General features: G+C 37.0%; 1 protein-coding gene across 1 annotated transcript in view; it reads left to right on the top strand.

Annotated features, from left to right (window-relative positions):
* APC (APC regulator of WNT signaling pathway) overlaps nucleotides 1–15,742 on the top strand; it is a 94,024-nt gene that overhangs the window by 31,024 nt on the left and 47,258 nt on the right. The window contains exon 2 of the mRNA XM_065744257.1: nucleotides 1,424–1,576. Within this exon, the coding sequence (XP_065600329.1) occupies nucleotides 1,442–1,576 (135 nt within the window). The 5' untranslated portion in view covers nucleotides 1,424–1,441. The remainder of the gene's footprint in view (nucleotides 1–1,423; nucleotides 1,577–15,742) is intronic.

Here is a 15,742-nt window from a genome sequence, read left to right as displayed (position 1 = left end):
TTTTTTTCTGACTTCAGTAATATATATTGTTCCTCCTGTTTCATTGAGTTTACATTCAAAAAATTAAACATAATAATCAGAAGTTATACTGGGGAACTAAATCAAATCTCCTAGCATAATTTTACGTACCTTTTCGTTGACTTGATAATTCAATTAAGATTCATCTGGGAGAGCAAATTTGATTACATAAAGGAGTTACACAAGCAGCAAGGTCAAAGGCTTAATGAGAGTATACACAGAAAATGTTCTCTTGTTAGTGCACTTCTCAAGATGGCTTGCTAGCTCTATTGGCAAGATGTTGCTGAGGTGTAGGAACATTGCTATGCAGTAGTTTTCAGTTGTTTCATCTTTCCACAGTGTTATGAAAAGGAAGCATGTCCAGTGAAGTTTCTGTTATTTTCCTCTTCTGAGTTGCAGGTCCTATTCTTAAGATATTCTTACTATGATATTGGAAGGATAACTTGTACTTATATGAATTCCTTTATTCTGTGTGAATGACTTATGAATAAGAAATCAAAAATTTCAACTGTAAAGAGCTTCAGAAGTTTTTATCTATATTTTATTTGTTTGTTAGACAAAGTTGTTGGGTTTTTTTCTTTTTTTTTTTTAGTTTTTTATTTGAAAAGCATTACTGAAAATGTAAGACCTGTTATTGCAGTCACTTAAAGCAGGATTTTTTTTGTTTTATGGCCTGTGTACTGTGCCTTTCCTACACTTGTAATTTGTGTTTATAATACAACATGTCTTAAGAATAATCCTTCATCTGTTTATTTTGCAGTGAAGAACGACTGCATCTTGTGTTAGAACTGCATGAATATTTGCTTTATTCCTTATGCCTTGGAGTTGTGTTTTTGTGTTTTGGTTTTTTTTGGTGTTTTTTTTTTTTTTTAGTAAAAGACTTGATTACAGCTGCATTTATTCTTTTTTTCTGTTAAAATTCTTTATTATTTAAATCTACATTAATGTGTGCTATTCTGAGAAATTTGGGGCATCTGTGGCTTTCATTTCATAAAAACTCTAGGCAGTCAGCATCTTGTAGCATCTTATCTCATTGCTTGTTAACTATGCACAGATATCTAAATGTGGTTTATTATCTCTATAGTTTCTCATTGTTAGAATTGAAGCACTAGTAGTAAAGATGGTATTGTATGTACGATGCTGTGATTTTCCTTCACGTAGTCTGCCTTTCCCTGATACCTAGTGCAGTCATTAGTGAACTTCTTTCATATACTTAATCATGTGTATCAAACAGAAGGCCGCTGGAAAAAGCCTTTGAACTGGCAGCAGTAGTTTGGTTTTATGCATTTAAAGTAAATGTTCAGAAAGTTTGGTGGTAAATAGGAATTAGGTAGTTTTATGGTTAAGTAAGTCTTTTGTTGTTTTCTGAAAATGTTCACATTTACTATTTTCTCTTACTTCTTAGGTCTGAGGGTAGCCCAGAATGGCTGCAGCTTCTTATGATCAGTTGTTAAAGCAAGTTGAGGCATTAAAGATGGAGAACTCCAACCTTCGACAAGAGCTAGAGGACAACTCAAATCATCTAACAAAACTGGAAACTGAGGCATCTAACATGAAGGTATTGCAAGTTCTCTATGCATCATTTATTGCTGCCTATTGTATTTGATTGTGTTTCAGTGGACCAGTCATTACACAAGTTCTCTATGCTTCTAGAGTCCTACAAAAATTATTTTATAAGCTGTATAGTGGAAAACTGAATCAATCAAGATTTCATTGGTAAAATTTACTGGGTTTTTTTGTTTGTTTTTTGTTTTTAATTTGGAAATTAAAATATTTCAAAGCTGTTTTTTGAAACACGTTCCAGTTTTCATAGCTTCTTTTCTGGTTCGTCATGATAAGCAGTAACATTTTAGCATTGCTGTACTTCCCAGCATGAAGAAATGGGGGAGACTGGAGATTTCTATTATTTTAATGTAAATTTAATGTCTTATTTTTTTCTTACAATTACAATACTTACCACCCCAAAAAAGAAAATTTCATTTTAATGTAGTACCACAAGTCTCCAGACTCTCCCAAGGCCTAAATTCATACTTAATAATTTCACTCTGATCTGCCCATTTAAGGACTGTGTGTAAGCTTTCAAAGCCACCTAGCCAAGGGGAAATGCTAGATCAGATGGAATAAATACAGATTTTATTCAGTTGAGAGATAAGTAAATAATTGCATCTGTGTGATAAGGGCACTTAACAAGGCAGAATTTCACAAGCATTCTAGGTCTGCATTACTACACTGTTCTTCCTGATCTTATAAATCCTAATTCTTTTTGGTAGCAGTCAGAACTGATACATAAGCTAATATTGTTGAAATGTTTGGTTATATGTTGGTCAATCTGAAAGTAATTCCTCCTGCTTATTTCCATGGAAACTACAACAGCTACAAAAAGCACAGCAACACTTTTTGATGCAGTGGGTGGCACTTTTTCCACAAGGAAAAATTCAGTGACACACCTTTGCTTCATGTGCACATCTGCCTCTCTGCTGCCATTTTTAACACAGCAGCAAAGTGTAATGGAATATTTTTTGGAAAGGTTCAACCTCTACTGCCCTACCACCAACGTTATAAAATAGTAGGCAATACTTGCAGAGTGGCCCTCATACTACTATATAATGTAGGCTTGCTGTGAATATTAAACAATATTTGTATGTCTGTGTCCTTCTTGTCCCATATTAATATCAGATATTTCTTGTTACTTTGTAGCTGATCCTTATTTTATTAAAAATAACTTGAGTAATATAACAAAAGGAGATGAACAACTTCTAGCATGTAGGTTGACCTATATATTCACATATTTGGTTCTGAATCACTATCGCTAGGTATAACCTTATTTAAAATAAGTACTTTTTATTTCAGTTTTGTATAATCCTTGCATGGACATGTAGTCCTTATTGCACTCTACCACTTCCTGAAGGGGGGCTGTGGTGAGGAGGAGGTCGGCCTCTTCTCCCTGATAACTAATGACGGGATGAGAGGGAATGGCCACAAGTTGCGCCGGGGAAGATTTAGATTAGACCTGAGGAAACATTTTTTCTCTGAAAGAGTGGTCAGGCACTGGAATGGCCTGCCTAGGGAGGTGGTTGAGGCACCATCCCTAGCGCTGTTCAAGAAGCGTTTAGATGAGATGCTAAGGGATTTGATTTAGTAGTTCAGTGGGTAGGGATGGTGATAGGAGGGTGGTTGGACTGGATGATCTTGTAGGTCCTTTCCAACCTTATGAATCTAAAATCCAAATGGCTGTGCTACTTTAACTGAAATAACAGTCCTTCACACGTAAACTACTTGAAACTGTTTGGCATTAACAACTGAGAAAAACTTTTTTTTTTGTTCACTTAATTATGTATCTGAAAGCTGTATTTGTTATATTGCCTTTGTTAAGATAATATAGCAAATCAGTCAGTCAGTTACTTTCTCTGCATGTCACTGCTGTCTGAAATAAGGGAGTGAAGAAAGAGTTTGGAAAAGGGGAATACTTTTTTTTTTTCCTTTTGTTTGGATAGTTAAATTCCCACTGACCCAGAGAGACTGTCTGTGTCGGCTTGTTTCTAGGACATTTATTTGGGATTTGGAACAGTTTAATGCCTTTACTACAAATGTGGCAGACCAGCAAACTGAACATGGTTATATTGCTCTCTACAGAAATGTGTTTATAGTTATATTCCAAGTAGATACGTTGTTTTTTGTTGTTTTTTTTTTTTTTTTTGTCTTTGAATGCCATCATGGATATAAGGAATTTATCCTGGACACCCTTCAAGTATTAAACTTGGATTGTTTCTTTAAATTTCAGAGAGAGATGGAGATCGTTTAGACTAATCGGATTCTTTTTTTCCATGCTCTATTAGAAAATCCTGGTCAGTTCTGTTTGTCATGAGTTCTTGCTCCTGGGCCTGAAGCAATTTCTTTCTTTAGTTTATTTTAAATGTATTTGAAAAGAGTAGAAAACTCGCCTTAACTTTTGTTGAATTTGAAGAATGTTATGGGATTCGTCTTGGGCACTGGAGCCTGTAGGTGAAGAAGTTTGAGAGTAATTGCAGGATTTTGTTCAGTCAGGAGATAATTTGTGTTCTGAAAAAGAATATGGTTGCTTTGTTCTACTGAAAGAAACTGCTTGCTTCATGATTTGTACGGTTCCAGTGCCGTGATGAGGAATAATTAAAAGTAATTAGAAGTAATAAGGAAGTGTAGATTGAAAGTCCCTTGGCTAACATATAATTAGTTAAAACTTCGAATACTTGGAAACACAAGTCCTTTGAGATAGTGTATAGATACTACAGACCCCTATCAGCCTCTCCTGCCAAGTGCAGTTCCAGATATTAAATGAAGAAGGGAAGTGGTAATGAATTAGAGGAGGTGTACCTTTGTGACATTATTTAGAACAGTGTTGTTATTCTTACACCATTTCATTTTGATTTGGTAGGATTATCTCATAGTGACTATTTGGGCACTTAATAGCTTTGCTTACGTCAGCTATTCTGCCTTATATTCTTTAATCAGTCATGGACGGCAGTAAATGAGAAGGGCATTTTGAAGACCATATTGAATAATTTTAAAGAAGTTGATTCTGTAAAGTAGTAGTGTTAAAATTTTGAGCAAGTATGCCTCATTTTTGTTATCTCCTTTTCCAGAAATGCAGATAACCATACTGGAATTAAAAGCTTAACATGAGCTCATCTTGCAGATGCATTTATTGTAAACTACTACTGACCTAAATAGGATCAGTGTTTGAATGCTTCATTTTTTAAAGCTACATTTCATAATTAAATGGGAAAATTGTCTTTTTGTTGGCCGGAGAAGGATGTGAGGGGTAAGGAAAGATGAAGATGTTATCAAGGATGCCAAAGCTACTAATAAAACAGAATGTGCTTTGTTTTTTAATTTGTGTTGTCTTAGAGATTAACTGTTCAAACAAAAGAAATCCCTCAGAGTGTTACGACTAGCTTGGGAAATTTGGTTGTTACTGTTGGCTTACTCTCAGATGAGAACTGCAGCAGTTCTGTACGATAAAACATTCTCTCTAAATAAATAAATACTCTTTTTGGTGGCCTATTAAATAGTTGTTGCCCTATAAATGCAGAACAGTTTGAATGTGTAAATGCAGTTGTTAAGCATAACTACATATAGCATGCTACGGACTAATTTAGGAACAAATGGGCTAGCGAGTTTGTTTCGGAAAAGGCACTCCATTGTTCTACTACATCTTGCCCATATATGTAAAGCCTTCTGTCAAAAAATGATCTCCATTTTTAAGATGTGGTGATGGACTGTCCTGACTGATTCATATGAAGAGCAAGTATATTTCAGTTGTTACATGTTTTTCGTGTAACACCTAATACATGTCACTATTGTTCCATTTATAGAATCTGTGTGTAAATAGTTATATTCCTTTTAACTTCAGGTATTCAGAAACAAGCAGAAAGTAAACCTCACATCACACTTGATTATCACATGCTCTCCCTCTGCTTGGATTTTACAGTAAAATGGGTACTGTGTGTTGCCTTGAGTTAGAAGACCAGCTTCAGCATTTGCACAGCTGTGTGGGCATAATGTTATCCCTTTCATCTTTTTATAATACAACTAAATACAATATAATACAACGGCCACAAGTCCATGGGACCAGATGGGATCCATCCAAGGGTGCTGAGGGAGCTGGCAGAGGTGATTGCCAAGCCACTTTCTGCCATCTATCAGCCTTCTTGGTTATCTGGAGAGGTCTCACAAGATTGGAGGCTTGCCGATGTGACTCCCATCTACAAGAAAGGCCGTAAGGAAGACCCGGGGAACTACAAACGTGTCAGCCTGACCTCGGTATCAGGGAAAGTTATGGAGCAGATGATCTTGAGGGAGAACACACGACACGTGCATAGCATCCAGGGGATCAGACCCAGCCAGCACGGGTTCACCAGAGGCAGGTCGTGCTTGTCCAACCTCATCCCCTTCTATGACTGGGTGACCAGACAGGTAGATGAGGGAAAGGCTGTTGATGTAGTCTACCTGGACTTCAGCAAGGCCTTCGATACGGTCTCCCACAGTATTCTCCTGAGGAAACTGGCAGCCCGTGGTGTGGACAGGTTCACTCTTCTCTGGGTGGAGAACTGGCTGGAGGGCCGTGCCCAGAGGGTAGTGGTTAATGGATTTAAGTCCAGCTGGCGTCCTGTTACGAGTGGTGTTCCCCAAGGGTCAGTTTTGGGGCCCATCTTGTTTAATATCTATATTGATGACCTAGACAAGGGAATTGAGTGTACCCTCAGTAAGTTTGCAGATGACACCAAGTTGGGAGGATGTGTCAAACTGCCTGAGGGTAGGGAGGCCCTTCAGAGGGATTTGGATAGGCTGAACAGCTGGGCTGAGCTCAATGGGATGAGGTTCAATATGACCAAGTGCAGGGTCCTGCACTTTGGCCACAATAACCACATGCAATGCTATAGGCTTGGGGCAGAATGGCTTGAAGAATGTAGAGAGGAAAAGGACGTGGGGGTGTTGGTTGATGCTTGGCTTAACATGAGCTGGCAGTGTCCCCAGGTGGCCAAGAAGGCCAACGGCATCCTGGCCTGTATTAGAAATAGTGTAGCCAGCAGGAGCAGGGAGGTGATCATCCCCCTCTACTCAGCTCTGAGTTGTACTACTTGAGTACTGTGTTCAGTTTTGGACCCCTCACTACAAGGACATTGAGGCCCTGGAGCGTGTTCAGAGAAGGGCAACAAAACTGGTGAGGGGTCTGGAGCACAAGTCTTATCAGGAGCGGCTGAGGGAGCTGGGATTGTTTAGTCTGGAGAAGAGGCGGCTCAGAGGAGACCTTATTGCACTCTACCACTTCCTGAAGGGGGGCTGTGGTGAGGAGGGGGTGGGCCTCTTCTCCCTGATAAATAATGACAGGACGAGAGGGAATGGCCACAAGTTGCGCCGGGGGAAGATTTAGATTAGAGGAAAGATTTTTTCTCTGAAAGAGTGGTCAGGCACTGGAATGGCCTGCCTAGGGAGGTGGTTGAGGCACCATCCCTAGCGCTGTTCAAGAAGCGTTTAGATGAGGTGCTAAGGGATTTGATTTAGTAGTTGGGTAGGGATGGTGATAGGAGGGTGGTTGGACTAGATGATCTTGTAGGTCCTTTCCAACCTAATGAACCTGTAATGTTATATTCTGCTTATTGTTTTCTAGCTCATTGAATATCCTTAGTATAGTATCCATGTGTGTCAGCATAAAATAGGTTGAATGTTATTCAAGCTGGTATGGATATTGTGATTTATTTAATTTGAGAAGTGTTCTAATTGAGCGTACACCATAAAGAAAGAAAGCAGTGCTTACACTTTCAGTCTCAGAAAAACGTGAGCTGCTTGTTCATGGCTTGGCATTTGTTCACATATTTATTTATTTTTAATAAACAAAGATTTCACACATCTTAGTTTTCTGTGGATTTTCTTGTTGCTTTTGTTTATTTACAGAATTCACATTTAAAAGATAAAGTAGTAGAGAACTGTGGCCCCAAAGAATGGTTTATTTTTGACATAAAATCTAGATTTTAAGCCAATAAAATATAATGTCCCAGGTTTATTGTAAGATCTTGTGAATACTTGGATAAACTAATTCACAAATTAGCTGAATAAATAGTAAAAGGTATGCTGGACAGGATGGAATGGTATGTCTTTTTTCTTCATGTCATGCTGGATTTGCAAGGATATGGTAAAGCTTACTTCTTAACAGAATGGAATGTGATTTTATAATTAAACACAATTAATTTGCCTGTTTTCTCTGTAAAATACAATTTGCTATAGTACCTTTGTATAGACTATTTTAAGGAATAAACAGTTCTTAGGAGAAACAGGAAACTTAACAATCAAGATGGCAACTTAAGAGAAGTTACAGTAGCTTAATTGTTCTGTGGAAAAGAGGGAATCTTAAAATTGTACTGCTACCAACTTGGAGCTTATTAGCATAGATTATTGTTTATAAAAACACATGATGGGTGTTTAGAGCATTTCAGTAGCAAACTTTCTTGCAGCATTTCATCATGCCGTTACACTTTCTAGATGTGAATTCTTCGTTAGCAGTGCACATGAGCAGGATTTTGGCATCTGTTTGCCTTAAGAGTTTAAACAGTGAACACTGACCTTTTACAATGCAGTATACCAGTTACTGAATGATATTCTTTTTTAAAAAGCTCACACTTGGAGAGATGTGAAGTTGTAGATATTACTGTCTCCCTTTATTCCTCTTGCACGCATTTTAAATTTTGCTTTAAATGAGTGCTCAGAGAGAATTTAAGAACACATGATTGCTCCACCCCTTCCAATCACACAGGTATATCACCTTCACCTGTGGCCCCATGGCTGACTCCGTGCTCATCTCAGGTGACCAATCGGTGGTTCAGGCCATGATTCAGCAGTTCCCATACAGTGTTGAAGAGTGGAGATACAAAAGAAAAGTATTCAGTACACAGAAGACAAAAACACATTTTGGGGTGCATTAAAAAGCACATGGCCAACAGGTCAAGGGAGGTGATCCTTCCCCTCTACTCTACCCTGGTGGGGCCTCACATGGAGTACTGTGTCCAGTTCTGGGCTCCCCACTACAAAAAATTATACATTTGCAGATGACACCAAGTTGGGAGGATGTGTCAAACTGCCTGAGGGTAGGGAGGCCCTTCAGAGGGATTTGGATAGGCTGAACAGCTGGGTTCTCAGGTATCAGGTAGCTCAATGGGATGAGGTTCAATAAGACCAAGTGCCGGGTCCTGCACTTTGGCCATAATAACCCCATGCAATGCTATAGGCTTGGGGCAGAATGGCTTGGTGGTGGTGACTGTTTTGATAAGTATAGATTTGTATCTGGGAATTTACTCCCATCAAAAAGCATTGCTGTGCTCTTTGTATCTGTTGAAGTTTCCATGGAAATAAAATAGGCAGAATTATGTTTGGAGCTATCTTCACATAACATGGTGAGGCTGTAGTTGCTTAATAAACTAAAAATCATGTGATGTGGCAATGTCTGTGCTGTAATTGTACATATGGAGCTTAGCAGTAGTTCTCTGTTATATGAAGAACATCTCAGGGATCCTGTTTCAGAATTGTCAGTAGCAGTAACTTTATTACAAAGTTATGAAACAGAAGTAATGAAGCACTGGCACAGGCTGCCCAGGGGGGTTGTGGAATCTCCTTCTCTGGAGATATTCAAGACCCACCTGGACGCCTACCTGTGTGACCTGGTGTAGGGAACCTGCTTTGGCAGGGGGGTTGGACTCGACGATCTCTAGAGGTCCCTTCCAACCCCTGTGATTCTTTGAAATGGCAGAAAAAACTGATACTCGCCCAAGTGTTCTGAAACTATTTGAGTATGAAATTTTTGACCTGTCGACTGTGAGATTGTTCCTGTTCAACCCTCTATTCTTCAGCATTTGGGAAGATTGAGGTATGACCCCTTTGGCTTTAGAACAGAGTGGATTGTAACCTAAGAAATAGGAGAAATAATTTTTCAGAGCAGTGATGAGATCAAGATGCTTAAAACCATAGTCATCCAAATGGTTTCTCATCTGGCAACAGTCTTCATCAGTTTCTCAGCCAGTCATTTCTTGTTTGTTCACGAATTGTAACGTTTCTTTATGGTGTGTTCCCTTGAAGCAGCTCATCAATGTGTATTTTCTTAGACAAATTTGCTTTCCTATATTATCTGCACTATGCCAACTTTATTGCTTGAGAGTTGGGTACCTATAGCCCCTGGAATTATTTCCCAGCTTATTTTAACATATGTCTGTATATGTCTTCCTTTCTTTGTTACCCATTAAACATAAGGATAATGACACAGTTTCAAACTGTAGAAACTGAAGATAGTTATCTTTTTCTTAAGTTTTGCTGTGATGTTGCTTACCAAATTTGTGTGTATATAACCTTCCCTAAAGATCTCTTACTTATTTAGTTCTTCTCATTATAACAACCGTTTGTGCTTGCAATGATCAGGATTTATATTATGTGTATAAAATTGCCTTGGGGCAAGATAGGCAGTGGCAGTTTTTTTATCACTTTTTCGGAAAACATCCTCAGAAAACAGTTAATGTAAAGTCCCACAAGACTGATGCTTGTAATGACCATGTTGTTAGAAAACAAGTAGACTACTGTTGGGCAAAGATTTAATATTGCTTTGTTAAATTGTGGCTTACAGACCTGAATTCTATAAAGGTTTCATTGAGTTGACAGTATTGCCACTAATGAGTTTGCTTGGATTTCTAAGATGAGTTTAGTAATGTCCCTTCACCAGAGGAGAACCGAAACTGATTTAGAAAGGTCTGTCACTAACAGCTGAGTTAAAGATGGAAAATAATGAGGAGAACAAATGGTTGATTTTTCCTTTTTTTTTTTCTAAAAGGTAATCAGTAGTGACATAGTGAGATGTCTGCTGTGACCTGTTTTGTTCATCTAATTTGTAACTTATTTTTGAAAACTGGAGATGTAGTCATTTAACAATGACTTTAAGTATAGTTAAAAATGAAGGAGTAGGAAAAGCATCAGAAGTGGTACTGAGTGAAGAAATATGTGTGAGATAAAATTAAATTCATTTGAATTTATGAATTCATAATATATGAATTAAATTCATGCTGGAAGAATTGTTTGGGAGTTAGTACCACCATATTAATTTTCAAGCTGTTAACGGCTGAAAGCTGAAAGAGGGATATACAAATTGAATGAATTATATATATAAATATATATATATAATATATATATATTTTATATATATATATAATATAGAATATAGAATATATATATATATATATTGAAGGGGGAAAAAGGAAGGACGTGACAGTAACCTCGGAGTCATGGCTCAAGAAGGGGGCCTAAGTGACTGTCACAGGGAGTAGAAGAGGTCTTCCAGGTCAGTAATGGGAGGAGTCTTTTCTCAGAGCACGTAGCAACGTACAGCATGTGCTCCATTCACATCTGCCTTGCAAGAATACCTTAGGAAGAGGGAGAGTTTTACTGAGACTAAAAATAACTGATGGGTCTTTTGAAGTCCCTTTCTTATTTTCATTTAAATGAAGGTAATAAGGTTTGCTTATTATCTTGATTTACAGTTTAACTTCAGGTTTTTGTTTGAAAAATTTTCATTCCTATTTGGGAGCTCAGTAGAAAGTGTTAATCAGAAGTTCTAAGCAGGTCAGTGCAAAGTTCTGAACATCTTGATAGTAGCACAATCCCTAGGGGATTATTTCATGGAAAAGGTTTATGTTTGATTGTGTGTGTGCGTGTGAAAAATTGCACTTTTAACATTATGGTAGTTGGAACAAAAATGTATAGTAACTTAACTGTAAGTTCTGTATGAGGTGACACTAGGATAAACTTGTCATGATAAAAATTGGTAAGTGTGGTGGTTTGTTTCCTTTTTTTTTTTTTTTCCAAGATGATCCAGTGGCTTTGTTAAAATTTCCAAAGCAGTTACAAATTACTGTGGTCATATTGTGAGGTGGATAACTATACTCCTGTGAGACAGTTGAAATATTGCCATCTTGTAGAATAGCTTTTTTATTTTTTTCTGTTGTCCTGATTCTGCCTTGTATGTTTATGTCTTAGAGCTTTCTAGAGAAGGATTCTTTTTTACCTTGGATACAGATGAGAGAAAAAAAACCCTTATTTTTCACTTGCTACTAACAGCAGTTAGACATAAATTTTCCCTCCTTCATTAGCCTGTGTGTCCCCAGCTAATGAGAATCTTCTAGCATGCTCTCTTCATTTGTTCATTGCCATGCAAAATAGTGTCCCTCAAAAAGCAGTGCCTGCATTGAATCTGTCTTCATCTTGGCATTGTTTCCATGCATCTTCCAGCCAGCTCTTAATAAATCAACTTCATTTTGCCAGTTAGTTTTTTCAGCATTTTGGCTGATGTGGTGAAAGTTAAAGCTTTTTGTACATTGTAATTTTGTCTATTAGGAGTTGTTTGTGTGGTACTGTGTCCTCTATTGACTTAACAGAGTAATTCTTCTCCTGACTTAAAACTGTGGTTTGAAACATCTTCCATCTAGCACATGGAAGGCTTTGTTTGGATTTCTTTGATAATTCACTGATTTTTCTTGTGGCTCAGCAGAAACAAATCACTGCAGGCAATAAAGAAAAATATAGAAGAAACTTAAAAGTTTTGCAGAGTGGCTTAAGTAGTGAACAAGAGCAGCTCATGTAGTAATTGTCTTGCTTTTGAAAAGGAATTGTTGGGAGACAAATAATCAAAAGCATAGACTGAAGGAATGGTGCAAACAGTTTGACTCTCCAGTCTTCTCTTTGCTTGTAACATGGACAAATTTTGATAGTGAAACAAAATATAAAAGCATAGTAATCTATAAAAGTTTATTTTTACTTTTTATAATGAAAAAATATCACACAGAAAAAGGTGTAAGACTTACTTGAGTTTGTGCTCAAAAAGACCCTGCCAAAGTTGTCATTCTTAATGCTGAAAGTAAGGAGGAGAATACACTGTTCTGTCAAATAAAGTGTTTTCTAATTCACCTCCGCAAATGAATTTTTTAAATGCAGATTTTCAATTGTACAGTGATGTTGAGAGTCAGGGATTTGTCTTGAAAGTTGCTTTTTGACAGAAATGCACTCTTCAGGAAAAAAAAATCATACTTTTAGCAAAAATGTTTTATTAAAAAATAGGTTTTTAACCTCCCGTATTAATAACAGAGTTGCGCTACGTCCTCTTCTGTCAGCTGAATTTCCTAGCTGTCAGACTTCATCTCCTTGATAAGCCATAGTCTCTCTGAGTGGAAAGCATGCATCATTGAAAAAATCACAAACACCACAGGCAATGAATTGAGTATACTGGGATATAATTTAATACAAATTCGGAGATACAGCTCTTGGTTGGCACTGTGGCATCCAAAACAGAGCTCAAAACCCAATTAATATTTGGTACAATATAGCAAAGTATTTTAATTCGACAGTAATTGATATTTTGCATTCACTGTAAATGAATTATTTTTTGTATTCTAAAATAATACACTATTTTAAAACTCACTGCAAGTTGGCAGACTGTAGCAGTGCAGTTTTTCATATATGAGCATTTCATTTCATACGTATTTAACAAGGGAGAGATTGTGAAGTAGAATAGTAGCATGGGATCGTACTGTTTAATAGTCATGTTCTCTTCAAGATAGTTGACCCTGTGTGTATTTGCACATAATGAGAGGTATGTATATGCTTTTACTATAAGCAAAAACCTTTTTTTAGCTTCATACTTATCCCATTCTATGCAACAGGATGAACAGAAAGCAATGACTTGTTCTGTGACTGGCGATCCTGGCTTTCCACTTCTTGCCTCAAGTCTGCATTATTAAAAACATAATAAATGTTGATTCATAATAAATATATTCTATTATTGTTCATATTAAATAAAAGTATTAATGCATACTTGCTTTATTTAACTGTCTATAGGAACAGTTTGTGGTAATAGTACACTTATCTATGAAGATGAAGTAAGCTGTGAATAGACTCACTTTGACTGTTCATACAGAGAATTAATTCTTAGGTGCAGGTCAGCAAAGTAGTAGTTGCTGTATTTTTACCTCCTATAATCTTACATTGACACTGAATTTGATAACGTCTCTTTTGAGAGTACATTTCTAAAGATTTTCATTCCCTGTTGTGGAGATACTATTGTAACTGCTAAAAGTAGGGAGAAAAGCCCTGGATTCAGCAGTAATATTCCTTGCCTGAATTAATACTTGTGGAATAGGTGCTAAATTCGGAGGTTCTGTACCTCGTGCTGTATTAATTTATACCTTATTTTCTTTTGTTCATATTGTTTTCCACTTACTTTTGTTATCCCAAGGATCCATGCTCTTCTTAGGAGTGAAGAGTCAGGATCAGTCTTAGAGCAATTAAAGGAAACTGTCACATCAGAATTATGATGTATGGAGGAAAAATAATGTACAGTTCATTTGATACAAGAGCGATACTGAAATATATAGAAACGTCTTCTAAAAATATCAATAAATTTGAAAATATTGATTACCAAGTAGTGATCATTTGGTAAATTCTAATGTCAGAGGAAGAAACTCCCTTAAACTGTACAGGATTTTACAAATGGAATCAAATAACAATGTTTAATTCTTTTTTCAGTGATTGAGTGTGTCATGCAGTTATAAATTTGCAAATAACTTTTTTTGTGTTCATGCAAACTGAAAAGGCACAGAAACCACTGAAAATGATACAAGAATCACTTAGTATCTTATGAAATGAAAACCTTTAAAATATCAGTTTATTCAGGCAGCAGTGGTATTCTCTTGAGTTAGATTTGTCATTCTTAGTTTGTTGTTATTTTTTTGATTAAGCGTAGCATTTGCAATTTGAATAATTCTTCCAGAATGCAGATTGGTTGGTGTCATGGTTTTATGATTTTTTTGTCATCCGTATTCCACACTGTAACATCAAGCAGTGAATTGGGAGTTAAAGTTAATGCTCCAGTTCCATGGATCATCATAGTTCCCGGTATACCTGTCTCAGCAGAGAAGAGCTAGGTAGCCCAGAGGATTTTGCATTACTTTGCGTTCTCCCGTTTCCTGTTCACAGGGAAGGATAAAAAGTGTTGACAAATCACAAGATCGCTTTCCCTTTTCCCTTTCTGCTCGACCCAGCAGTGTGTGCGGCCTAGCTATCTTGCCTTAGTGTTACTGTACAGCCTTCAGTATTTTGGACACTCTCATTTTATTTATTAGCTTTAATTCCAATTATATTTATTATATTGTGTTATTTTGCTTTCCAATATCTTATTTAGTAAATCAGCTTTCCTCCTCAGATCATTGCCACTGTTTTGTTTTTAGACCCATCACCCTTTACCTTTTCCTCTTTCACAGGGTGTGTGGATCTGTGGGTCCTCCACCCCGTTTGTCACAGAGCTGGGCCAAACCAGTCTGTAAACCATTGACAGTTAGAAAACCGAAAAAAAGGTTTTTTTTTTCAATTTCAGTGAAATTTAGCCGGTGGTATTTTATAGTTACTAATGTTACCTCAGTAACATCAGTTCTTTCTGAGCACAGAATAAGATACGTTAGTTGATCTGACAGCAGACTTGCTCTAAAATCTTGACAGTCTTCGTTGTGTAGTTACAGCATCTGACAGCTCTTGAGCATGGTGGCATCATGTAAATGATTTTCTTTTAGAAAGTGACATTATTTGAAATGAAAATGTACAACATCATTTCACATTACAAATGCTTTCTTCTTTCTAAAAGGTTGAAAGTTGAGGTTGTTTCACCTCAGTCAGCAGTACTGTCATTGTTGTGATCATTTGGGTTTGGTTATAGGGTTAAGTAACCAGAGCGATTGCCTGACACTTCATCCAATCAGAAAGGCTTTCACCAGGCTTGATTAAGGAACAGTGTAAATGGGCAGATTGTTCAGGACTAAAAGGTCTTATCATATTACTCACTCAGATGATAGGTTTAGCTATGAAGGGTCACGTTGGACCTTGAATAAATGAGTGGAAAACAATATTCTGATTCTTCCCCCGCTGTTGTAACATCTAGTGTTTTTGTTGAATTTGCGTGATGGTTTTGCTTTCACTATGTAATCTCTTTTTCTGACCTTTTATAACAGTAATTGAAACTGTGCAATACTGGATTGAACACCAAAAGTCATTTTCAGTTTAAAGTCCAATTGTAGGGAAAGTTTTTGGTACAGAATATTAAAAATGTAAGTATAATGAGTGTCAGAAATACTCTCGTTTAAAAACACTGATGATTTGGTTAAAAACAATATTA

This window comes from Cyrtonyx montezumae, unplaced genomic scaffold (assembly GCF_038088225.1).
Source record: "Cyrtonyx montezumae isolate F1298 unplaced genomic scaffold, pur_monq_1.0 scaffold_30, whole genome shotgun sequence".
Taxonomy (NCBI): domain Eukaryota; kingdom Metazoa; phylum Chordata; class Aves; order Galliformes; family Odontophoridae; genus Cyrtonyx; species Cyrtonyx montezumae.
The sequence above is the reverse complement of the archived record's forward strand: the minus strand, read 5'-3'. Positions and strand labels throughout refer to the sequence as shown.